This window comes from Zootermopsis nevadensis, unplaced genomic scaffold (genome assembly GCF_977971745.1).
Source record: "Zootermopsis nevadensis isolate Lab colony 2312 unplaced genomic scaffold, Znev_1.0 Znev_ptg000010l, whole genome shotgun sequence".
In the NCBI taxonomy this organism is placed as follows: domain Eukaryota; kingdom Metazoa; phylum Arthropoda; class Insecta; order Blattodea; family Termopsidae; genus Zootermopsis; species Zootermopsis nevadensis.
The window spans coordinates 10,746,698-10,772,155 of NW_028259142.1; the positions used below are offsets into that span (position 1 = coordinate 10,746,698).

General features: G+C 38.5%; 2 protein-coding genes across 4 annotated transcripts; both read left to right on the forward strand.

The window, feature by feature from the left end:
• The first annotated feature begins 551 nt into the window (after window positions 1–551).
• On the forward strand, window positions 552–9,618 carry LOC110840699 (2-oxoglutarate dehydrogenase, mitochondrial-like). 2 transcript variants are annotated; one of them, XM_087346517.1, is made up of 3 exons: window positions 552–5,169; window positions 6,290–6,557; window positions 7,884–9,618. In XM_087346517.1, exons 1-3 carry the CDS (start codon window positions 5,120–5,122, stop codon window positions 7,899–7,901), a joined length of 336 nt encoding a protein of 111 aa, XP_087202643.1. In that variant the 5' UTR covers window positions 552–5,119; the 3' UTR covers window positions 7,902–9,618. The 2 variants fall into 2 exon arrangements, with proteins under 2 accessions (XP_087202643.1, XP_087202642.1); XM_087346516.1 differs by lacking the exon at window positions 7,884–9,618 and having other exon boundaries at window positions 6,290–7,301.
• On the forward strand, window positions 7,888–24,733 carry LOC110828491 (kelch-like protein 10). Of its 2 annotated transcripts, XM_087346513.1 has the most exons (7): window positions 7,888–7,991; window positions 12,986–13,173; window positions 14,921–15,172; window positions 16,701–16,980; window positions 18,893–19,129; window positions 19,875–20,033; window positions 22,417–24,731. In XM_087346513.1, the coding sequence occupies exons 1-6, from the start codon at window positions 7,908–7,910 to the stop codon at window positions 19,917–19,919; spliced, it is 1,086 nt and encodes a 361-aa protein (XP_087202639.1). In that variant the 5' UTR covers window positions 7,888–7,907; the 3' UTR covers window positions 19,920–20,033; window positions 22,417–24,731. The 2 variants fall into 2 exon arrangements, with proteins under 2 accessions (XP_087202639.1, XP_087202640.1); XM_087346514.1 differs by lacking the exon at window positions 12,986–13,173 and having other exon boundaries at window positions 7,908–7,991; window positions 22,417–24,733.
• The last annotated feature ends 725 nt before the right edge of the window (window positions 24,734–25,458 follow it).

Consider the following 25,458-nt stretch of genomic DNA (forward strand, 5'->3'; position numbering starts at 1 on the left):
CAGTGGAGTCCAACCTGTACTATGTGAAGCTACTATCGGGAGTTCAGAACATAAACGCAGGCACACGTGACCCAAGCGTTCAACATCTTTCCATATCATGTTGTCACTTTGGGGGTTAGGGGCCATGAAATTTGAGGCATAGTGTCAGTAAAGTAACATCAAACATTCTAAATGTGGAATATCACAGACATGTTTATGTAGCATAATCTCATTTTAATGATATTAATGGAAAGGATTGAGCTGGCAGCATAAAACGTGTTGACGGCAAAGACTTTCAAACTAAATTTTGATTATTTTTTACGTAGGCAAATTAATTTCTCTCGCATATGAGTAAATGGTGTACTGTGAACAAGGTAGCCAAAAGTTCAGATAAAACAAAACATTTTTGACAAATAATTCACCACAAAGTGCATTAGGGATAGGTTATAAAGTAAGTTCTTCAGTGGACCAACAAAAAGAAATCTTTGGGAAAATGTATTTTTTTTACACTGTGTTATTGTGGTCCAATATGTTAATATCTGTTTCACACTGCGTGTTGAATGCTTTCAGCTTGGATCTCCAGCCGCCCAGGTCAGTGTGGTCGAGCCGATGGCTACATATTGGAGGGAAAAGAACTTGAATTCTACATGAGAAAGATTAAAGCAAAGCAACTACTATGTAGTAGACTCTTGTGATTGTTGAGAGGGTCTGAGAAGTAAAATCCTTTGTCAGACAACAAGATGGATGTCTTTAAATCGAAACCTTTGTACCTCGTGTTGCCAAGAAACCAGAGTCAGTAATATTATGAACCAAAATTTTACATTCTACAATAGAAAACTATCTGCAATATCAACATGTGTGATCCACTGTTGGACAGCCCTAAATTTATAGTTTTGCTGTTAAAGTATGGAGTTCTGTTTTACAGTAGCCACAAATCTTTTGTATCTTTTAGACGGGTGCACAAAATATTCTGAACTGCACGGTAGCAAGGAATCCATAAATTTAGTGTACTCTTAATATTTTCATGAAAGACATTCACAGATGCCACGTTTTCAATATATTTATTAGCTGATTTCGTCGTTTCGTCTTGTGACAGGACATTGACATGTTAGTCTTTGTGTTTATTTCCACACCAGCTTTCTTCTAATATAGCTTCTGTGTTTTTCTGTTTGGTATTTATGCTTTCACCCAATTAATTATAATTAGCATGGATCAGAAGCCGGTGTTTCTCACTGTTTACCACAACTTACGTGATGGCATATTCATAATATTACTGACTCTGGTTTCTTGGCAACACGAGGTACAAAGGTTTCGATTTACAGACATCCATCTTGTTGTCTGGAAAAGGATTTTACTTCTCAGACCGTCTCAACAATCACACAAGAGTCTACTACATAGTAGTTTCTTTGCTTTAATCTTTTCCAGGGCCCAGATCCATCAAACCAAACTCACACTTTCTCTCTTTACTTTCTCTCCCTCTCCCACGCGCTACCATTGGTCCACTACCAAGCCTGCTCCCATTGGCTCGGGGCAGGCTACACCTTTCACTTTCCGACCCTATAAACCTACCACCTTACACCCTTTTGGCATATTCATCGCCCTGATGACGGAGGCAGTATGACCTCTGAAACGTTGGTTAACATTGACCAGACTACACGGCGCAACAACCCAGAAGACAGAAACCTTCATACTCATCGCCCTGATGACGGAGGCAGTATGACCTCTGAAACGTTGGTTAACATTGACCAGACTACACAGCGCAACAACCCAGAAGACAGAAACCTTCATACTCATCGCCCTGATGACGGAGGCAGTATGACCTCTGAAACGTTGGTTAACATTGACCAGACTACACAGCGCAACAACCCAGAAGACAGAAACCTTCATACTCATCGCCCTGATGACGGAGGGAGTATGACCTCTGAAACGTTGGTTAACATTGACCAGACTACACAGCGCAACAACCCAGAAGACAGAAATCTTCATACTCATCACCCTGATGACGGAGGCAGTATGACCTCTGAAACGTTGGTTAACATTGACCAGACTACACAGCGCAACAACCCAGAAGACAGAAATCTTCATACTCATCACCCTGAAGACGGAGGCAGTATGACCTCTGAAATGTTGGTTAACATTGACCAGACTACACGGCGCAACAACCCAGAACACAGAAATCTTTATACTCATCGCCCTGATAATGGAGGCAGTATGACCTCTGAAACGTTGGTTAACATTGACCAGACTACACAGCGCAACAAACCAGAAGACAGAAATCTTCATACTCATCGCCCTGATGACGGAGGCAGTACGACCTCTGAAACGTTGGTAAACATCGACCAGACTACACAGCGCAACAACCCAGAAGACGGAAATCTTCCTATTTATTAGCTGATTTCGTCTTGTGACAGGACATTAACATGTTAGTCTTTGTGTTTATTTCAACACCAGCTTTCTACTAATATAGCTTCTGTGTTTTTCTGTTTGGTATTTATGCTTTCACCCAATTAATTATAATTAGCATGGATCAGAAGCCGGTGTTTCTCACTGTTTACCACAACTTAGGTGATGGCATATTCTAAAGAAAAATTTAAAAACAATGGTGGTTGTAGTGCACTGGCATAGGGTGGATTATACAGTGAAACCTCGATGCATCGTTTTTGGCGGGGGTGGGAAATAAAAACGATGAATACGGGAAAACGATAGTTGCGGGAAAGCATTAAAAAATTTAAAAAACTGAATGTTTCTCTTTCAAAGTTACTTCTTTTTACCAAAAAAGTCTTTAATGGACAACTGGTTTGTCGAAACTTTACGTTCAAAATGTTTTCCTCGTCACGTTCACTAATATTATGCACATAAAAGAACGACTTCACTTTTGCCAATGCTTCGGCAAAACTCGGCACAGTTTCGGGCTCAAAAAGTGTGGCCCACCTTTCCTTTGTACTTATAATAAAAGCATTTCTGAAGAAATTCACACTGCACATGCCATCTGGCTTTGCTGGAACGGAATATGAGTGTACCCTAATTAAACTCATAAAATTTCTGACAATGAGCACTGCAGCACTGCCATTCGCTCCAACTATCACCCCTGCACCGCCGACCCCTCATTCCAAAAGAATCTGTGCTGGTTGGGCGACATAACAGGTTACTGCTACTGTGTATTCCAAAAACATTGTGCATCTTTGGGTATTAATTTATCTCAAAACCCAGCATTTTAATTTCTCAGAAACGATCATTTGCGGGAAAATTGTGGGCTGGGACTAAGATTTTTGAACGATCGATGCGATAAAACGATAGTTCGAGGAACGATAGAAGCGGGAAAATGTAACATTATTTTATATGGGATGTATCCGGGACCGAACAAAATGGACGATGCATCCGGGATAACGATAGTTTGGAGAACGATGGATAGAGGTTTCACTGTATCCCCCACTAGCACCGTATTTAAAGCTGAAGCATGCTTGCTCTGTCTGCGTGCGGTGTAGTGGGCGTTCAGGTTTCAAACCCTGTCTCCTACCCCAGTGGCTGCCCAGTCTCGTCAGAGGTTAGGTTAGATGGGTTGACAGGAAATAATACCCAGTTCTCTGTATACACTATTTATCTTATTAAGGAAGTAGCTGAAAGTAATTAATGCACGTGTCTATCATAAAAAAGTGTCTACACATTGTGTTGGGCGTCAGTATTTCATAGAAATCTGTTTTGTGTTTGTGCTGTACACAAAATATAGATTGTAGACAACAAAACAGTTTGTAGTATTAACATTTTATTTTGCCTTCCCTACGCTTCAGAATGTTTTAATTTTCTTAGAGTTGAGAAGTTTGATTTATGTGTTGTTTGAAGTCGTTCGGCACCGAGTCCCTTGGGCAATCTTGTGACAAGTGTGAAAAACCCAGAGCACTTGTACTTGAAGTGAAATGATCAGAATCAAAAATAAAACAGTTTAGATGTATGTTAATGTAAACTATTATCAGAATCAAATCCTGTGGTAGGCGTGGAAAAACTTGTGTTCTTCCGAAACTGGTACCTCCTTTTACTTCTGTTTTATTTTGGCACAGGGAAACTTAGCATTTTATCATGAATGTAGGAGATGTGGACTACGGTCTTCTTGATAATGACTGTAAAAGTTATACCCTGAAGATGGAGGCTGTGTTTTCCAGTGAAGTGTTGGTAAGCATCTACAGGGTCCGGCAGGGAACTTGATGGTTTTTGAAATGATAATACAAAGTTATAGTTTGATAAAAAAACAAAAAAATATTTTTTTACTTAAAGAGAAATAAATGCCATTTATGAGCCGATAAAAACCAAATTTAGAAAGTTAATTGTTGGATTTAAAAATGACGTCCTCCAAATGATGACCATTTCTGCAAACACATTCTTGCAGTCTGTTGGTGAAGTTCTGCATTGCACGCTGTGTTATAGTTAGAGATACATTCTAAGTCCATCTTCAGGGCTGAAGTTCAGTCTTCTATATGTTGTTGCTGGGGACTTTTCTGGAGCTGAAAAAGCTAAAGTGTGATGTGACTTTACTACTGCATTTAGTGTTAAGGTGTCTGTTGTTTAGTAGCATGGTGCTTAGGTCCAGTGAGAACTTTCCTGTTTTTATTCTTGTGATGTATCCTTAAATAATAATAGGCACACATATGTTTCTGAAAAATGTGCCAGAAAGTGTATCAGCTCTGAATTTATGTGCAGCATTGAGTTTGTGTTTATGTTTATGTGTTTGAATTAAACTTGTTATAAAGTCTGTATATGTAAACATTTGTCTGACATATTTCCTATTCAGAATGGTCTAAAACAAGGAGATGCTTTATTGCCATTGCTTTAGAATATTCCTTTAGGAAGATCCAAGAAAACCAGGTGCAACTGAAATTGAATGGAACATTCCAGCTTTTGGTCTATGCTGATGATTTAAATCTATTTGGGGATAAAGAAAAACACAAGCTCTAATTGATACTAGTAAGGCGGTTGGTCCAGAGGTAAACAGAGAAAACCATGTGTGTTGATGAGCATCTTCTGGCTTCTTGTGGCATGTGGTCTAGTAGAAGTTTGCCGACGTGTCGGAGGTCCTTGCTGTCTCCATCATCAGGTCGACGAGTAAGCTGCGCAAGTGGAAAACGCTTTCCACTCGCTCGGCAGAAGAATGAGATGGATGGGACATGTGGCGCGCATGGATGGGGCAAGAAGTGTGCAGTGGGTATTGATCAGGAAGACTGAAGGGAAGAGCCTGCTTTGAAGGCCTAGACATAGATGAGAGGATAATATGCGGGATCTATGGGAGATAGGAGTTGAAGGCGACTGCATTTTGTTGGCCCAGTACAGGGACCGGTGGAGGGCTTTTATTAATTCGGTGATGAACTTAAGGGATTCTGTAAGCCATCTAGTTAGCTTGAGCCTTGGTGTTTGGCACAGATGTCATTTATACAGAGCTGTGGGTAGAAAGCAGAGATGAGTACAAGGTTCCTGCTAGTTACATAACCCGTCTCACTGAAGTGTCCATAGATAACATAGCTTTCGGGGATAATTGAAGTAGAGTGAAATTTGAACGGAAGTAAGAATTACATGAGATAAGTTTTGCATTGTGTTGGATATATCCATAACGTTCATTTTTTGTATTATAAAACGTATTGATAAGTTTCTTCAATAATCCCCAAGGTGTGTGTAACTACGCAATTTTTTGTATGCCAAAAATATCGATCGTGGTATTTGTACCTGCTGTTATTCGAATAGTGTTAATCTATTTTTTTAATGAGACTGAAATAGGTATTAAGGTCACATATCTGACTTGTTGTACAGTAAGAAGCATTGTCCGCGATGTCATGATGTTGAGATTTCTGGAAATGCCAGTTCGAGCTTTATATATTTATCCAGGAAATGTCATAATTGACTATATCCAACGACGAAACGTGTAGTAAATTAATTGAAACTATGTTTATAATTAAGTTTTTATGTTTGTACTGTCACATTGAAAATTTGAAGTGCCATTGGGCAAATTTGCTTTAGCATTTTTATCGAATGATGTGAAAACTGAAAGAAACTGGCAGTAAGTCATTTGGTGAAGTTTTCGCGATGTAAGTACGGGACTATAAATAAGTTGGATCCAAGCTAAAGTATTTGGGTATGGAATGTTTCACATTGAGTGACTAAGCGCTAAACTTATCCGTGGTCTTTTTCTGAAACATACAGATGTACCTTTCATTCACATGTTACAAGAATGAGATTTATCAGAATTTTTAAGGTGTATTTGTTGAAGTTGTTTATGTGTGTGAAAAGTACCAGAAGTAGTGAAAAAAGTGTGTATCCTTTATTTTAGAAAACCAAAAACAATAAACATGCATCGTGTTCGGACAGTGTTGAACAATTTGGTTCCTCTGGCACCATTGATTCATAATGTGGCAGGACCAGACCGTTTTGCATCATGGCTTCTGAGGTCTGGCAAAACATCTTACACAGTGTTGGTGTCATTTACAAGGCATTATAATGCTCCTGTTCAAACAGAACCATTTTTGAACGGTAGCTCATCTGCATACGTTGAAGAAATGTACAATGCTTGGCTGGCAGATACTAAAAGTGTGCATGTGGTAAGTTCTGTGTCATTGTTCCTGGTGTGGTGTTAGCATTGATGCATGTTTTTAGATGTTGATTGCCCAGTGTGATTTTCTAGCTGTTCCTCCTTTCCTAATATAACTCAGTGACAGCGTGCCATGGTGCTGTGAAGTGGATATGGTATGTAGATACCAGCATTTTGGAGAAACATAAAAAATGGAGACATCATTTTTCCCCAAAATGTGACTACCTACAAATTCACTTGTTATCACAGCAGAGAACATCATCAACTTCACTGGCCTGAACACTTCAGATCTCAGTCAGCTTTTGTTTTTGTAACTATCCAGTAATATTATATATATATATATATATATATATATATATTTTTTTTACAGCATCTAGACTTTTCAAGTCATAATGCTTATTTTTATTCCAGTGACATGTATGGTTCTTATTTTCTGTAAGATGTACTCATGTTTAATGTATCTGTTGTAAATTTAATTGAGTCCACCCTTTCATCCTGTTTATTTAAGGTTTAATATAACACATCATTAATTTATATTATGTTTGTGTTGGGTTTAATAACAAGACATAAAATAGACACTGAGGTTTTTTTCCTAGGTAACTTCATGTGGATGCAAAATGTTGGTAAAATATTGCACAGTTTGTTCCTGATAAATTAATGCTCATCTTACATCATGATTTAAACTTTTTATGCCTGTCCACTTCAGAATGGTTTCTGCTATGTAGAACTTCTTGTATATATAATTTTACTTGTACCTACTGTTCTCATTAATGTTTTATACACCTCTTCCCTTCGCTACCACATTCAGACTGGCATCTTCCTGTCTAGTAGGTATCAGGAAATGTTTCTAGAGAGTAAGGCAGCTGGAACCTGAAATTGACTTATCTTTCAGTAAGTGCTGTGATGTAAAATATGTACACATTTACTTCCATGCTTCCAATATTGCTTCATGGTGCGCTTTTTATGGGGCGTATATACCCTTTTAGGCACAACATTCCATTGTTTACTTGAATTTAAACTCCCTTAATATATTAGTAGTTCTGTGAGTGTCCCATTGCATATTTCCTAATGTTTTTGTTATAGCAGAGCAAGAAACTGATAAGTCACATGGTAAAAATTGACTGCAAATTTTACAATAGCTATTATGCCATAGACTTGCTCATCTTGGTAACATATTTGTTTCACATTCTAAGAATGGCAAGAATACAGAATCTTTCACATTTCTCTTGAGCAGACAGAATGTTCGAGCACTACCTCCAAGAAGACAGTAACCTGCAGATCTGCAAAACAATGGCTTATAGAACTATACAGACCTCATCTTTTTTGGTTACAGCAGCAGTGCCTGATGTCTTGAACTTGAATGATCCAGGTTGCAAGAACACTGATGTTCCAACACGGTACTCTTCACCCCTCGGCCGTACAACACCAAACAGCACCTAAAAATGTAAGACAAGAAATTGCAATAAAAGAGATTTCATTCCACGTTATCTGTGATGATCAAGTGCCATAAACACATTCATTGCTGGGCATTTGAATTCTAGCTAAACTTGCGGATGGAAAAGCAGTGATTTCAATTAGATAGGCAAATGCGTGTACAGAATGTATGTCAAAAATCAACAAAATATTTTGATGATTAGTTATAATTTAATGAGTAAATTTTGGTAGTGAAAGTATTACATAAACAAACAAAATTAATGGAATTTTAAACAGTGTATGATATACTGTGTTTAAAAAATGCTACTATAAATGTGGGTTTCACAATTTTTTGCTTGTTATCAAATAACAGGATTAAACTCCTCACTGATGCCGTTATACCAAGTCTTGCAATGTATTAAATAATAAACAGAATTGTGACATAATTTCAACATTACTATAAATTAAAAAGAAACCGCACTGAAGCCTTAGGATGTATGGTATTCATGTTAACATAAAGTAGTACACACAAATCATGCAGCAGTTGACTATGATTTTTTAAATTAACACCATCTATCGACAAACAATACAAATCAGTAGATTAAAATTTAACCACAAGATAAAGAAAATGCTCCTGTAATTATGTAAACCCTACAGGAATGGGAGAGAAATGAGTAAGATGGTAATTTATTATTAATGGCAAAGTCTGTTATGTTGCTTACTAATATAACAATAATGGCTTAAATCATGTATTTATTTAAATCTACATTTATTCATAAATTTTCATAAAGTACTATTAATGATGATGTATCAACTTTTAAAGTGGCTACAAAGTAATGCTCAGATTTTTTCACAGAAATATTTACAGTCAGTAATTCAGACAAATATTTTGGTCTGTGCAGACCATCGGATTTTGGATCACAAATTTGCTTGCCAAAACATATTATTGCAGTTTCATTCTTTGTTTGTGCTATACTAAAACTGAACGAAATTGTTTATGTTATTTATCGTTGAAGGTACCAGTCGATTACGAAATTGTTAGGAGGGTTTTGAAACGCACCTGCTCTATAACGCGCAGATCTTACTATTGATATAACCTGCATCTAAAAATGTTGGTGTGAAGGTGAATGCGAAATGTTAACCACGTGGTGTCATAACCAAGAAGTCCATAATCAGTATTTTCGTAAAATCTTTGCTGGTGTACACGTATTTTTCGTGCCTTAACTCAGTTTTGTGAAACTTTACAAAATCTCAGTTGAATTTAATATTTCATTAATAGCTGATATGTCAGACGAAATTTTTGTGATAAGTCCTTTTTGAAGCATTAGCATAGGAGCAAATGACATTGTCATAAAATAGAACCATTAATAACAATAACGCCAAATGCTTGTTTGAATACATCAACGAAATAGTACCGCAAGACGAAGTGATTTGGTTACGTGGCTTTTGTAGGGGTTATTGAGTGCACTATTCGAAAAATGTTTTATTTTGGTGTTAAAACTAAGTTTTTGTTAAATAAGCGGGCGTCTGTTGAAGTCTAGAGGCTACGTAATAATGTTTGTATATTGGCAAAAATGACGAACATTTATAACATAGATCATTTTGCTGTTTTGTTATGTTGTGGTATATAATAAAAATGAGTGTATGTCAGAAACACAGACAGTTTTCAGCAGAAATTATCACTGCAACTGTAAGTTTAGGGGTTCTGTACTTTATATGGAAATACCGAGAACTGCACTTAAGAAAATAAAGAAAGACAGTTCTTGTGGAGATGATTCTGTTCTTGAGAAGGTTGCGGTCGTAAATTCTTTCAGTGAATGTCAAATCGTGGCAAGAACGTTGCAGAGCTGATCAATTGTTATGTTTTGATTTCCACTGCATTTTTACTTGCTTTGTTTATTGTACGGTTGTCATAGTTTCATAAAAAACCTCCAGTGAGACTGGCTGTCAGCTAAATGGTATAGGTTTGATTTCTTTCAGAAGAGAATTTTTTCTTCATGTCACGAAATCCATCACTTAGGGGTCATGTAGCCACCTTTGCAGCAGGTGCCCGTTTTTCTTTTCGTTTGGGGTTATGTAGTTAGACTTTAAACTTCTCAGTTACTTTCACCAATATCGGAAGTCTTGGATTGATGGAATTTTATTTATACGCCTTCTGTACAACTTACTGGCATGTTGTTCTGGGATAGGGACAACATAACTTTTACCTATATTCCCTCTGTAACACAGTATTATCCATAGAGTTGAATATATTGTTCATCACGGCGGATGAATTACAAATTTCTTCTTTCAGGATAAAGTAGACAGGACTTTTGTAAAAAATAATCTGCAAGATAATTATCTGAGATGTGGATGTTCATAAATGAACTGATTTCAGAATACATTTAAGATGGAATGTGACCAAATTCAAGTAATTTTCTTTGTAATTTTTTCAATGACCGACAATGGTCAGTTTTTATATGAACTCCTGCGTGCATAACAATGCAAGAAAAAGTATTGGGATTTCTAACCCACACCTGCAACAATCTTGGCTGAGCACGCCGTAAGGCTCTTTTCTCGTTTCTTATACATGCAGTATAATTGCCTGAATGAACCGTATTGCAATCCACTCCTTTACCTAAGAAACTAATTGTTACGTCATCTGTTTATTCGGCATTGTTGTGTTTCATTATCGCCGTCAACAATCCGCTTTCGTTATTGCGGAAAGAGCTGAGCTGTGAATCGCTTGTAGAAGAAGTGCGTCGTAGATAATTTTGTGCTGGTAAAAACGTTTTAGAATATCACAAGTACTTATCTTATATAAGAATTATTAAGAAATCTGTGATACTGCCCTCCACTTTTTCTATTTTATTACTGATTAAATTGATAATTGCCGGTGGACACCGTGGTCTCTAACAATCGAACAAAGTTTGAGGTAAGGGATTCCTATTTATTATTATTGTTCATCACATTTAGTTGTTTTCATCTGTGAACTCGTGTAAGAGAATTAGGTTTGTCGTCTTTCTAACACAATTTGAAGTAACATTAGATTGACTTCTGTTTGTTCACGGCGTCATTGATTGTAAAATAATATTCCAGTAGGCAATTAACATTTTACGATTTCAAAAGAATAATAATGTGTTTCGTAGCCCAGAATCTTAATAAAGATTTATGGGTGCTAAGAAGTGGGGTGTATATTCTGAATAATAATTCTAACACTTTACATTTCCTGATACATCGACGTTATTAAATCGTTTTTGGGAACTGTGAAGAATTTTTATTTCGGTTTTACAAGCCTAATTATCGACGAATCTCCCCTCCTATTATCTCCCTGCAGCAGCAGATTAAATCCGGGGAATGCTTGCTATTATTGAGTGCAAAGTATTTATGGGTGCAAAACGTGGTCTTTCACTTTGAGGGAGGAACGTAGACTGAGGGTCTCTGAGAACAGGGTGTTGAGGAAGATATTTGGACCTAAAATGAGAGTGGGAAAGATAATAGAGAGAAATGCACGGCCTCTTCTCAACGGATGTTATTGGGGGGAGGGGGTGGGCAGGGGATTTTGTTTACAAGTTATTGGTTGGGAGGCCAGAAGCCAGGAAGACCTCGGCGTAGGTTGGAGGATAACATTAAGATGGATCTTAGGGAGATGGGACTCAATGGAGCGAACTGGATGCAACTGTCTCAGGATATACCCTGGTGGCGGGCTTTTTGAACACGACAATGATCATTCTGGTTCAGTAAAGAATTCGGGCTATTCTTTGACGAGTCCAGTACTAATCGACTTTTCATAGAATATCTCGCACATTGCAGTGCATTGTGAGTAGCGTGATGTAGGCCTGATCTACGCATGCGGTAGAACTACATAGAACTTCCAACTGTAATTCTCGCGTTCATTTGATAAATTTAAATTACATTTTGTGCTTTTAGTGTATATAAATGTGTAACTTAGGCATGTATGTCCTTAATCAAGGGTGATTAAGCCAAGAAAAGTGAGATTGTCGGGGTATGTGGAATGCATAGATGGGGCAAAAGGTGTGCACTGGGTGTTTTTGGAAGTCCTGATTAGAGGAGGTCGTTGGGGGTACCTTAGAGCAGTGGTATTCAACCTGAGGTACGCGAAGCTATCTTAGGGGTTACGTGAAATTTAAAAAATATATATAAACACTGGATAATCAGTAATGTAATTTATTTAATTTATTTCAGATGTAGATTATATACTATGTATAACTTGAATTAAACACCAACAACTTTGGGGGTACAAAGTTGAAGAGAAATTATATCTGGGGGTACGCGAACAAAAAAGTTTGAATACCACTGCCTTAGAGGTAGATGGGAGGATAATCTCAGGCGGGATCTATCGGGGATAGGAGTTGAAGGGGACTGGATTTTGTTGTCCCAGGGCAGGGTCTGATGGAGGGTTTGGTTAGTTCGGTGTTGAAACTTCGTGTTGCGTAAGCCGTCTAGGTGGTTAGTTAGATTAGTCACATTTAGAGCTTTGGAATTTTGTGTTGGATATCAACAGGCATTTCTAAAACAAAGAAACAAACTGAGTCCATGGAGCAGAAGTCCTGATGAGAATCTAACAGTAATCAAGTGCCTCGCCTTTTATGAAACAAGAAGTTTCATGTTCGTGTTTACAAGACCCCGCCTCTAAGCCACAACCACAAGTAGATGAAGTCAAACCACACCTTCATTCTCAACCTCTAAGATCCATTTTAATATTATCCCAGCAACTCATAGGACTCTCAAGTGACCTTGTCGTTTCAGGTCTTCCGATTAAAAAGTTGTACTTCTTGACTCTGCCGTGTGTACTACATGCCCCGCCCATCTCATCACCCTTGATCTGACAGCCTACAATTTAATAATCAGTGAAGAGACCGATAAAGCTCCATATTATGCAATTTTCACCATTCCCTTGTGAGTAACTCTCTCGCAGGACCAGATATTATTCTCAATACCGTGTTCTCTCTCAGTCACTCTCGGTTCATGTGCACACGCGTCAGTATGAAGAAAAACCTGTAACAGCGATGGACCGTTTTTCAGGAGATGGAGTCAAACCAATATCGGAGCTGTTTTCAAGTCGACGGAAGGTGCAAGTGCACCGAAACATTGGTCCGTCTAAACGAGCTGAGAGAGAAGAACCTCTTGTGTGACGCGGTGTTGAGTTTGGAGGACGGCGGTGTCTTTCCAGTCCACAGATTGATTCTGTCGATGCGCAGCGCATATTTCAGGTTTGCTCATTTACTGACGTGGTTGATTAACATGTGAAATAAGGACATAATAGACATCAATTCGTATGTGAAATATTATATTCCCTTTGTTGCAGAAATCTGTAATTTTATACGGCTATTTATCTTTTATTGTTTATTCATTGTCATAAAATCGCACGACGGTGAGGAAGCAGACTAATGTCTTCTAGAAACTGAGTGGCATTTCAGACGTACTTACTGCCTTTTTGACTTAAATACGTCTATATTTTAGGGTCAGTGTCATTCGGCAAAAATGTAACGAAAAACTGAAACGAAAAAGTGTAACTTCATTGTTATGTTACCTAGGAAACGTCAAACTTCATTATTATGTTACCTGGGAAACGAAAAAGTGTAACTTCATTGTTATGTTACCTTGGAAACGTCATCTGTTTATCAACAAATAAACAACAATGGTTACCTACATAGTTACCTTACATTACCTTACATTATATTACCTTACCTTACATTACATTATATTACCTTACCTTACCTTACATTACATTACATTACCTTACCTTACCTTACCTTACCTTACATTACATTACTTTACATCACATTCAGCTACCACAGACCCATCTTAAGCGTAACTAATTCAAGTTGAATAAGCAATGTCTTAATCAAACTTATCTCAATTGTAAAGCATGTATAAAGGAAATATTTAGAATAAAGCCAATATATAAACTTCCTTTCCGTATAGACGTATTTACGTCAAATTCTCCGGAACCGTGGTTCCACTGACAACTTTTTGTACTAATTTTTAAGTGCGGTTGTACCAAGGTGACAGTCAATCGATCTGGAGGGAGACATAGAATCAATTCATTTCCAAAAGTCTTGGTTTCAATACGTAAATACGACCGACAAAGTCCAGAAGGAAGTTGGGAGTTCAACTTCGTCACGTCACTGTCCGTAACATCGAAAGCTGCTGTGTGTTGCTCTGTCTCAAATATAATAAACTGTAACAAAGAACCTTGCGAGAAATGTTTCATTGTTAGGAGGGAATCGTTCGAGAATTTGTGCATACGTTATTCTGCTTGTGTTTTAAATAAAGATGCTTAGCGTTCTTGAAATGAGAAATGCATTTTTACCGTGAAACATTGCTTCTGGTCTCCAAGAGACGTTTCTCATGTCTTGTTACGAGCTGTGCCCCTTTTTCAGTTTTCAGACAATCAAATCTTTCTGTTTGTCTTGCATTGCAAAGCCCTTAATTTGTAATATAAAATTATTTGCTGGTTGGTGATCATTTTTTAAAGGCCGCGTAGAAACATCGGCTTTTTTTAAAGTTGTTTATTGTCGGGAAAATATATTGACAGAACAAATAATTTCATATTACGAACTGATCAATGAGTGCAATGTACAGCCTGCTATGTATGTTGAAATATTTGTGTCAATTTGCTGGTTGGCTTTAACATTTCTGTAGTAGTAGTTATAAGCTCAGATATCTCTTGAAGGAGTCAACGGTATGTAAGAAATGAGGTGACCTTTCTCTGGTACAAATATTCGCTGCTTGTTATCCGATTAGTAAGTTATATTCTGTTAAGCCTACGCCCTCAGTTAATCTGGTCCCATTAGTACACGTTCTCGGAATTTTTGAAGTCTTCGTATAACAAAAATTCATCTACCACATTGACAAAAGGATATTTTTATTTGGCTACGTGAGTCATAATAACTTAAAGTTTATGCCCATGACTTGTAATTTTCTGCTCGCCGTTTCTCCAAATCGACGTTTCAGGACCCTCTTCACGACAACACTGCACACCAGTGAGGAGACTGATATTCTCCTCCACGAAGTCAGCTCTGACATGATGACCCTGATACTGGATTATGTTTATTTTCGCGAGGTGGACATCCGCTCAGACAACGCGTATCAGCTGCTGGCGACGGCTGACTACTTGTGTATTCCGGACGTTCCTAAACTCTGCTGCGACTTCCTCAAGAACGCAATGGACACCGACAACTGTATCGGCATCTTGCTTGTCGCGAGGTAATTGATGTTCATTTGTTATTTGCTGTGACGCCAGCCTTCGACGCTGGAGCGAATCACCTTTACTCAAGAGAGCAGTAGGATATTACAACCTCTGACTAAAGACTGGGCGGATTATAATGCGTTGGCAGGTTGCTAATAATGTCTCTGTAATTTAAATGTTTCTGCACAAAGTAAAACCTCTGTTAGCCGACCCTCGATTATCCAATTAAGCGACCGAATTCAACCAGATAGTTTGCGATCGGTTTCCACCGGCAAGAATGTTTAAAGCGATGTCCACGCGGTACAGTTTATACCAGTCCAGAACCCCTGTAACTGTTTGACTTGAAATTTGAACTGGCCGGAAGATCAGGGGGTGAAGGCCCCCCCCCCCCCCCCCCCCCCGCTAGCAAGCCATATGTGGAGGTTCCCTCACCAGCAAGGGATCTGGTATGCAGGTCAAAACACATGGCATTACTCGAGTGGACATAGTTGACAGCGGGCTTTCAGTCAGTAAACCAAACTTTTGTACCAGTTAGGGAAATAGTGTATAAGATTTTCTTTAATTTCAAAAGTAAAATTATTCGGTTTCTTAAATTTGTTGTTCCTGTATTTATTGATATACATAAAAATTACCACGTCAACCCTGAGGTGATCCTTGTTCCCCACTGACTCTAGTTCGGGATATAACTATCTCTTTCTGCAAGAACAGCGAAGGTAAAAGTAGTGAGGAAGGATAGTTATAAGTTCATTGATCTGAACTCATATCCAGATTTTGCTGAGTATTATGAACAATTCAAGACATTTAGAGAATTGGTTAATATCGGGCAAAGACAGAAAAGAACCCGCTCGTTTCCATGGAAGACAGGACAACATAGCAAGCAAATCACTGACATCGGCAGAATCACACCAGAATCTCCACTTCATGCGATGGACAGAATGACTGATAAATTCACTATTTTAGTACAGGGACTCCGTCGAACAGCGGTCACGATTGAATTTTACCATCGGTTTGTGCGTGCGACACGCTCGCATCATCCGTGACGAGGAAAATCTGTATTGAGTCTCCAATTATTTGTTCATATCCATGACCATGTCCCCTTTCCCTCGCACATCCGTCTTATAGGCTTATCCGACCCGTTGTTCCCCCCATATAGTCCGGCTAAACGAAGATTCACTGGATTAACACTCACAGTTGACACAATGTCGTTTCGCCAAGGTTAATGGCAGAATTCAAAATTCTACACTTCTGATTTCACTGCCTTCTTCACTTGCGTACGCCATGCATTTGTTTCAACCTATTACTTTATCACGAGGACGAGCGGTAATTGCCTCGGAAACTTCAGAGCCGAAATTTTCTATTTTGCCACGGTTAAACGGAGCATTAGTCATCGCTTTCTCTCCACGTGTCTGCTCTCAGTCTCGCTCATTCGGGCTTCGAAGGGATAAGGTAAAAACTGCAGGCGAAATACTGTGGTGTGCAAATGCTTGAGAATGCAGTTCTTGAGTCCGAAAGAGATCGATTCATCTCTTACCCTCGATGTGACAGGTGTCACTTCTGCGCCGACCTCGAGGCTCACGCTCGTCGCTTTGTTCTTCGCTACTTCGTGCAAGTGTCTCAGAAGAGCGAAGAACTGCTGGAACTTCCTGTAGAGGAACTGCAAGAGATAATCGAGTCGGAGGAACTGAACGTGGAGGACGAGAGAGTTGTTTGGGAGTGCATTCTCCGGTGGATCAACCACGACCCGGACAACAGGAAAGGTCACATCGCGGGCCTTTTGAAGGGCGTCAGACTGGGACTACTGGGCAAAAAATTTTTGAAGAAGAAGGTCAGTACGCCCCTGAAATCGAGGATGTTTATGGGAAGTGAAACTCGCCTTTTCAATTCCATTTTCACACGTGTTCGTAACCAATTAATGCAAATCGTGAGCCTTTTTCTTGGTCACGTGTAAGCCCGTCTGTCTGCCCTCTCTGGGATCAAACCCCAGAGATCCAACCAACCAAATTCTTTGGACAAGTTGCCTGACGGGGTAACCTCCCATCAGCAGGAACAGATCCCAGTTTGAATGGTCGAGGCTCCCGCCAGGACGGAACCCTGTTAGTGATAGCAAAATTTCCATTTCTAGCTTAAGACCATTTCCATTTCCAGCAATGCGTCTCGTGCGCAGGAATGGTGTCACCTAGCAAGGGACGAAGCTTGCGCTTGTGCAGGACTTTTTTGGTTGGTTGGCCGTCTGTCTATCTGTCCGCAGTTCCAGCTCGAGAACTTCTGAATGGATGTTCATTAGATTTAATACTGATGAGCTTTAACAGAATCTGTTGACACATTCCGATTCTGGTTGAAATCTTACAACAACAACGTGAAAACTACAAAATGATTCGAATGCCTTATTCCGCGCAAAATTTGCTGCGAAAGATAACCCCAGATTGCCTTAGTTTCCATGGTTACAACAACTACCTGTGGAATGCTGCCCGTAACACGCTCGATTATGTGTGTGTATGTGGAAACCAAATATTCGATTCGACCTTTTATTCAGATATGTGGGTGGAGTTAATAATCTCCTTTCATTCATCTTCTGTAAATTTGACAGTCCGTCTGTGCTACAATTTTTATTACAATCTCAGCGTTTATTAAGATCCATTACGAGTTTCAGTTCAACTACTGCATTCCATTCAAACGTCCACTCACCTTGAATAAAAAAATCCTCAACAGATAAATCACATCTTCTACTTAACCAAAGTTCCTACTGCCATAAGAAGCGTATCTTAGCTGCTATAATAATTTCACGCATCTCCGACGATATGCATAGTCAACCCTAGAACACTTAGCATGATAATCTTCAGCTGACTGAGATATCGGAAAAGTGCGGCAAGAAAACTTCGTTCTACATCCGAGAGTAAATTAACCGATGGGCTTCGAAATCATAGACAGCTTTAACATTCTAATATTTTAACCGTCATCTCACGAAGCATCCATACAACTTACGATATTCTTTCTTAGTTCCATTTCATCACTTGCTTCAACCGCAGAGAAAAAATTTCGATTCTAGGTCTAATGCCCTGTAATTTCAGCCACAAACTCTTACGAATACGTGTGAAACAATCGCACGGATTCATGAAAATGTTATGTTTCCAATGCCTTTACAATTTATCATTCGTATCTACTATAATAATTTCGAACACTTAAAGAGAGCCACCTGATGATGACCAATTAAGGTCGAAACATGCAATGGCTCTTAATAGACTTTGAGCCCATAATCACACATTGTTGTATTGACGCGCCTTCAACCCAACCATCAACATGTAGCAGGATGCATTCCTTGAATCTCGAAGCATCTAATTGTCATAAATTTCTTTCGATGATCCGTAATTTTGGCGATTAATTAAAGTTATCGAATCAAAAAGAATGTGGAGATCGCAGCGTGCATCTCGCACGGGAGAGACGAGAAATAAGTCACATTTTTGAATGTAACTCAAATTGCAACCCTTACTGAAGTATTTATCTTTCGGTTGGAACACATTTCAATTGTTTTCTCTAAGATCGATTTAATCTTTATTTCGCTTCTCTGCACAACCTTTGCATTTGCTAAGAGCGTCGTTACATAAACCAAAAAATATATTTTCTGTATATACCATAGTCTATTATGATGGGTTCCCAACCAAACTGTGTGTGTATTTCTTGTGTCCTCTGCAACATGGCATCCCTTCCTAAATTTTCATAAGGTCCACATTGTTCAACAGGTTTCAAAAAACCGATACGTGACACAAAATCTGGAGTGCAGATCCGTGATCTCGGAGACGCTCACATTTCTGGACGACGTGAAAAGGTCGACGAAGAAACACAAAGACTCTGTGACACCTTGGTTTGCCCGCCCGCGAAACACACTGGACATTCCTTTTGCTATTGGTGGGCTTCACGGCACAAGTCCGACAGATGTGATCGAAGCGTACGACGCACGAGCAGACCGGTGGATTGTGGTGAGTTGCACGCATTTCTACTCTTACCGTGCCTTGTTAAATGACGTCTCGGAGAAAAACTACTTTACCTCTTTTGTTGCTTATTTTCACTAAGTAATTGTTTATTTAAGCTTAATCACAAGGACCTCTTAGCCTCTTTATTTCGTGTTCGTTTATTTCCATTGCAGTCAACGGCTTGAAGTTCTGAGTGCGTGATGGATTTTTCTGCTCTTGTAAGCTGTCTCTGTTCATCCTCTTCTGCCTTTTTAATGTACACTAGGAGTGAATGCAAACAACCATCAAACTATCAAACTGGCTCTCATATAATACAGATGTAATATGTTTTTGAGACAGTTAATAATCTCATGTAAATAGCACATTGTATTATAAATGTAGAGCACTGCTTGGCAGCTCGTACCGTACACCTCTGACACCAAATTTAATAAAATTCGTTTCTCAGAATTTGTAACCTACCATAATTTCCATTATGCATTTATTTCAGTACTTTATGCTGTTTATATTAAATTTTATCATTTAAACTCGTTTACTTTGACACAAAATGTTTGTCTGCATTCGAAACAAAGAAACAGATGAACAGAGACAGCCGTGTCTGTGCAGTTTCTGTGACACGAAGAGGGACATTAATAGATTTACAAATTTAATTACGGATTGTCCCAAGTTTGTGCTCTGCATGATCCGGTATAATGCCTCTGCCTACACCAAATATGTGTACAGTTCGTGTCATATAGGTAATTTCTTTTTACAGACAAAATATACGTCGCTGGTGGAATTGATGATACGGATTTTCTAAACACGGTGGAAGTTTATGACCCGGACACCAACCGATGGACGTTCGTTGCACCAATGCTTTCTGGACGTAGGTGGTTTGCTTGCGTCCCGTTCCACGGCTATCTGTACGTCCTAGGTGAGAACGCTGGACATTCTGATTGATGCAACTCTATCCTTCTCACAGAACTTGCTATTGTGAAATGTTTTCCTGGTTTTCTTTGAGTAACTGAGATTTTATGAACAGCATTTTGACGTAAACACGACTATACGGAAGGGTCATTCGGCAAAAAAATATAACGAAAATGTGTAACGAAGTTGGGTCACAAAAATGTGTAAGATCGATATCAACAAATCTACAACAATTGTTACCTGGGAAACTGGATATCATACAAGCTCAGTACCGAAAAGTATGACCCTGCAGAAGACACGTGGACCGAGATCCCTGACATGGACTTTAAATATCGTGACATAAACGGAGAAGTCATCGACGATATGATCTTCATCAGTTATGGTAAAGAATGTTACAAATACAAGGAAAATCGATTGTTTGTTTCTTTGTTTGTTTGTTCAGGACTGTATAATCACAAACTGTTACTTTCGAAATGCTCTAGGAAGTGAATCATTTCCGGTCAAGTTATCCGCGATCTTGCGGATGCTGCACCGTGTGGTGACGTAGAAACAGCCCGACGTTTCAGAGGATCTTACTTCTTACTCAGGGCCTTGAATACAACGCGCGAAAAATAGGCGAGAGGAAGGGGGTAGAGTGAAAGCAGGCAGGGCGATGTTGCGTTCAGTCCGTATCGTTAAAGCAAAGGCCAAATGACTAGGTAATGCTAATCAGACGTAAACTGTAACTACATCATTAAGAAGCTCTTAGAGTAAGTTTCTTTGATCAGTGGCACTGTCTTGGGCAGATAGTTTCTGGCGTTCAGCACATCAGCTTCGCCATAATCTTCGGCTTTCATCAAAGTGTTAGGCCAGTTTCAGGTTTAACGACGCCAATCAGTCTCATGTTCCCATTTTTTATGGAAGTTTATTTGGAAATGGCTGTTGAGGGAGTGAATAAGTAGGTCCAAAAACATCCCTGAAGACAGATTTCTTCATACTTGTTTGTGCAACAGCCAGAAATCGCACAGAAATTCATTTAATTTTGATTTTGACGTAAATACGTCTATATTTTAGGGTCAGTGTCATTCGGCAAAAAGTGGAACGAAAAGTGTAACAATGGTCTATCAACAAATAAACAACAATGGTTACCTAGGAAACTTCATCTGTTTATCAGCAATTCGACAATAATGGTTACCTAAGGAACATCTATTTACTCGGCATTTTTGTTACCTAGGAAACGTCATCTCTTTACTCGGCATTGTTGTTACCTATAAAACATTTCATAACATACCTTACCTTACCTTACCTTACCTTACCTTACATTACATTACTATACATTACCTTACATTACATTACATTACATTACATTACTTTCATTACATTCAGCTACCACATACCCATCTTAAGCGTAACTAATTGAAGTTAAATAAGAAATGTCTTAATCAAACTTTACGCAATTGTAAAGCATGTATAAAGGAAATAATTAGAATAAAGCCAATATATAAACTTCCTTTCCGTATAGACGTATTTACGTCTAATTCTCCGGAACCGTGGTTCCACTGACAACTTTTTGTCTGTTTTACGTCCAGCAGAACCTCTCCAGATCTACTTTTGTTGGGTCAAAATTCTTCTGAAAATATATTGCTGAAAGAGGTAAATATTTTCATGGACGCATGTCTCAAACAAGATACGCTTATCTCTCCAAAGAAAGCATGTGATTAAATTTATTATTCTGACCGAAGGTACTGGCTTAATGAAGGGTACAAAACTTAGCTAGCGCAGAACACAAGTCATTTGACAGCGTCCTAAAATAGAGGTAATCTCTCCCTCCACTTTGATGCAATAAAATGTATCACGTGATAATAGAACGTTGGCCGGGGTTCTATGTGCATGCGTGAAAGAAAGATCACGTGGGAACTGTTCTGAAATGTGGTGTAGCAATCGTGCATTTAATTCAGATTGGGGGAATTTTTGTTAAGGTTGTCTTGAAACAAATTATAAGCAACGACATTTCGGTGGAAGCTGTGCCCTTAGCTTCTAGCAGTTTTCAATTTTACCAAAAGACAGAGCCAGCCCATCAGACATGGATATTTTTAGGTCAACACATTTCACGTCTCACATATATACTTAATCTACAACTAAATCTCTGATATTTTAGAACCCCAAAAGTAAAAGTATATATATTTTTTAAAAAATGGATAATTTCTTTACATAAATGCACCGACATTCAAATTATATTTCTGTTAAATTTATATTAAATAAATTATTTATGGTAGAAAACGCATTCCATCGAGAGTTACATCATCGCATGCAGATATACATATTTTCTGATAAAAATTGTCTTGAGTATAGAAAATGCTGATGGATGATGAAAGAGGGTTTGTTTCCACTTTTAATATTTCAAATTGCAGGTACAAAGTGGCAGACATGAATGTTTATAGATCCCGTATGTCGATTTGTGTCGTCAAGAACCTACCGAATGCAAGCGATTACGCCTACAAACACAGAGACAAATTGATGGTGGAGAAACGCAAAAAGGAAGGAGAAGAAACGCAAAAAAAGAAGCAGAAGAAACGTAAAAAAGGAAGAGGAGAATCGTAAACAAATATTAGATTGGGAAAATCAGTAGTTTGCACGAACACATTAATTTTAATTACTTTCCTTACGAAAATTATGTGGAAAACTAGGAATTGATGTAGGAGCTACAAAAAAATAAAAAGAGAAATGTTGTTTGCAGCATACAAGGAAAAATTATTTCTTCTCGTTATTTTCTGCTCAAGAAGTCTTATTGAAATAAGTTACTTTACAGACGTTTAATTTTACCATCCATCAATACACAGCAGCTTCACCTTGCGTCTTGTATTAAATAAATCCACTTATGGCGACATATTTCGAGTTACGAAACCGTCTTCATGGGATTAGGGGAAGATCAAATGTTCTTGCTTCATGAACATCGTTTAGAAAAACCTCATTACGAAGGCAACACTCTGAGAATTTTGTATCGATTTCTGATCTACGTGTGATATTTTAAAGAAATTGCACAAGTAAATTTGGCTGAGTTGCCCCAATATACCGGGTAATTGTGCCATGTGCCTGGGGAAGTACAAACCTTTTCAAATGCCGTCAAGAAACAGACGATGCTTTCAGTTAACATATGTATTTATTTATTCACTGTATTTTGTAAGGTAATTTTAAGTATTTAATGAATAGGCACAAAATATTACTACAAAATACAAAAACTAGGGACTTGAATTTAGTTAAGGTACATACGGAGTAATAGAAAAATGTGACAGCTGTAATCAAACGGGGAAATCAAGGCATGATAAAATGTAACACAGAATCAGCTTAACAGATCGTAAGCCGGGCGCCGTCTAACTGCCTGGTACCTGGAAGTACAGTACCAGAAAGTGCCATTAACCCAGACGTGGTTTACGTAACACATTATTTATTCCCGCCCGAGCCCATTGTGTTACAAGACTGCAGATTCAGAAGAACAGACTTTCAAATTAAGGAGTAAGAACACAAAGCTACACTTTCCGTGCAATCTATTAACTTTAAAACACAGAAGAGAGAGATGATGTTTTTCTTTACCACAAAGAAACGATGTCAACCCAACCGCCATAACAGCTTGAGACTGTTTGTATGATGTCACCAGAGATGTCAGTGTAAGCAGAGCGCGATCATTTCAAATCGTTTGAAAGATAATTTGAGTGGCGGCATTCCCTTAAATGCCGTTAACCCCCCCCCCCCCCCAACTTTTTCTGTTGTTAAACACTGAGATTCTGATCGTTTACAACGGATATTAGATGCAATTTTAAGCATTTGTTTCACCGCTTCCCTTTGGTTGAATGCAAAAGTACATACTATATTCATAATACTTGAAAAGAACAAAACAATGCGAAGTAGCGTTACATATACTTGAAGCAACTTAATATCGAATTTAGACTATCGGAATCCCCGTGTTCTTGGACAGTGACTTCAGGAGAAATTAAGGCCCTTAGAATGTTCGATAGAAGAATGATTAGAAAAATCCGTGGTCCGATAAATAAAGGAGAAAGCTGGGAAACAAAACTAATAAGGAGACAGAGGATGTATAATATTGTAACATTTATAAAATCTCTCAAAAATGGCGTGGACATAAAGGAAGAAGGAAGAGCGGTAGACCACGTAAGAGACGTAGACATGAGGCTGAAGAGGATTTGAAAATCATGGGAATACGAAATTGGTATAAAGGGGCTAAGGACCATCAGTAATGAAGGGAAAATGCACTGAAAGCCAAGGTCCTCAACGACCCTAGGGCTTGAATCGAAGAAGAATGTTCTCAAATGGCAGGAAGATTAAGTTCATCAGTTGTAAAGGATGCGGAGGGAAGTGGTCGTGTCCTAACTTTAGGTATAATCCCCTCATTGTCTTAAGAAACAGAGGGAAACGAGGACAAAGCCATCATAATTGCTGCTCTCTGAGCCAAGATTCTTGCCCATAACTTCCGGAATGAAACGAATGAATGCTAATCAACTGATCATGATGGTTGGTATAATCAGGCAATGGCTTGTATTGAACATATTGCTCCTTTAATTACATTATGAAACAAGGATTTTAAGCATTGTTATGTGCATATATAATAGCTTTAACATAATATTCTTAATATTAGTTTTACCATGGTAAATGAGAGTGTATTTCGCTTTTATAAATAACAATATCTTATTAAACAAGGAGTATACACATTTCTTTTAAACTTAAGTAAAATCAACAATTTTAGTATAAGATCTTGCGCCAATCTCTTTATTTCTACATATTTCTTGCAGCCAACATCCTCAAAAATCTGCGTCACATATTCCAATCTTTGTCTCCCCCTACAATTCCTCCCTTCAACTGTTCGTTCCATTACCAAATTAACCAATCCTGGGTGCCTCAGAATGTGTCCCTCCATCCTATCTCTTCTTCTGTTAAGAATTTTCCATAGCCTTCTTCCTTCGCCTATCCTGGCTTCCTTGGACACGTGTCAGAATAAGACGACTTTTCTCTCCTGCCTCCTTTCTCTCCTGCCTCCTTTCGCTGTTATCAGGTACACGAAGACTTGCCAGGAAAACTAGCATAGAACTAGTGGGAAAATAAAGGCATGAATGATATACTGACACAGTTTGCCAGCCTCAGTTTGACTCCAGATCACGTAAATTTTCGTAAAATACGTGGTTGGCTCAGTCCGACATCGGGCCGCAAAAGGTTAAAGATAACGACAATGCAAAAATAGTAACAGGAGGAGTTTCATGGCCCTTAGGTCCAACTGGAAAACCATTCTGGCCCTGATTTAGTCAATTATTTAGAAGTACTTATTGTGCCTCTAATAAAAATCACGCAAACCTTAACTTCTTCCTGTAGAATTGTAAGCCAAATTATAATCTGAGAGTACAAAAATCGCATAACGACTCTACCTTTCATGCCCTAAAAAGTAA

What these genes read in the sequence shown, in the direction of transcription:
- LOC110840699 (XM_087346516.1), top strand. Translation starts at nt 5,120, where the DNA reads ATGAGATGGATGGGACATGTGGCGCGCATGGATGGGGCAAGAAGTGTG. An exon ending in GATGGGGCAAGAAGTGTGCA is followed by an intron (nt 5,170 to 6,289) that starts GTGGGTATTGAT and finishes CCTTTATTTTAG; the next exon opens with AAAACCAAAAACAATAAACA.
- LOC110828491 (XM_087346513.1), top strand. Translation starts at nt 7,908, where the DNA reads ATGATCCAGGTTGCAAGAACACTGATGTTCCAACACGGTACTCTTCAC. An exon ending in ATGCGCAGCGCATATTTCAG is followed by an intron (nt 13,174 to 14,920) that starts GTTTGCTCATTT and finishes TCGACGTTTCAG; the next exon opens with GACCCTCTTCACGACAACAC. An exon ending in AAAAATTTTTGAAGAAGAAG is followed by an intron (nt 16,981 to 18,892) that starts GTCAGTACGCCC and finishes ATTGTTCAACAG; the next exon opens with GTTTCAAAAAACCGATACGT.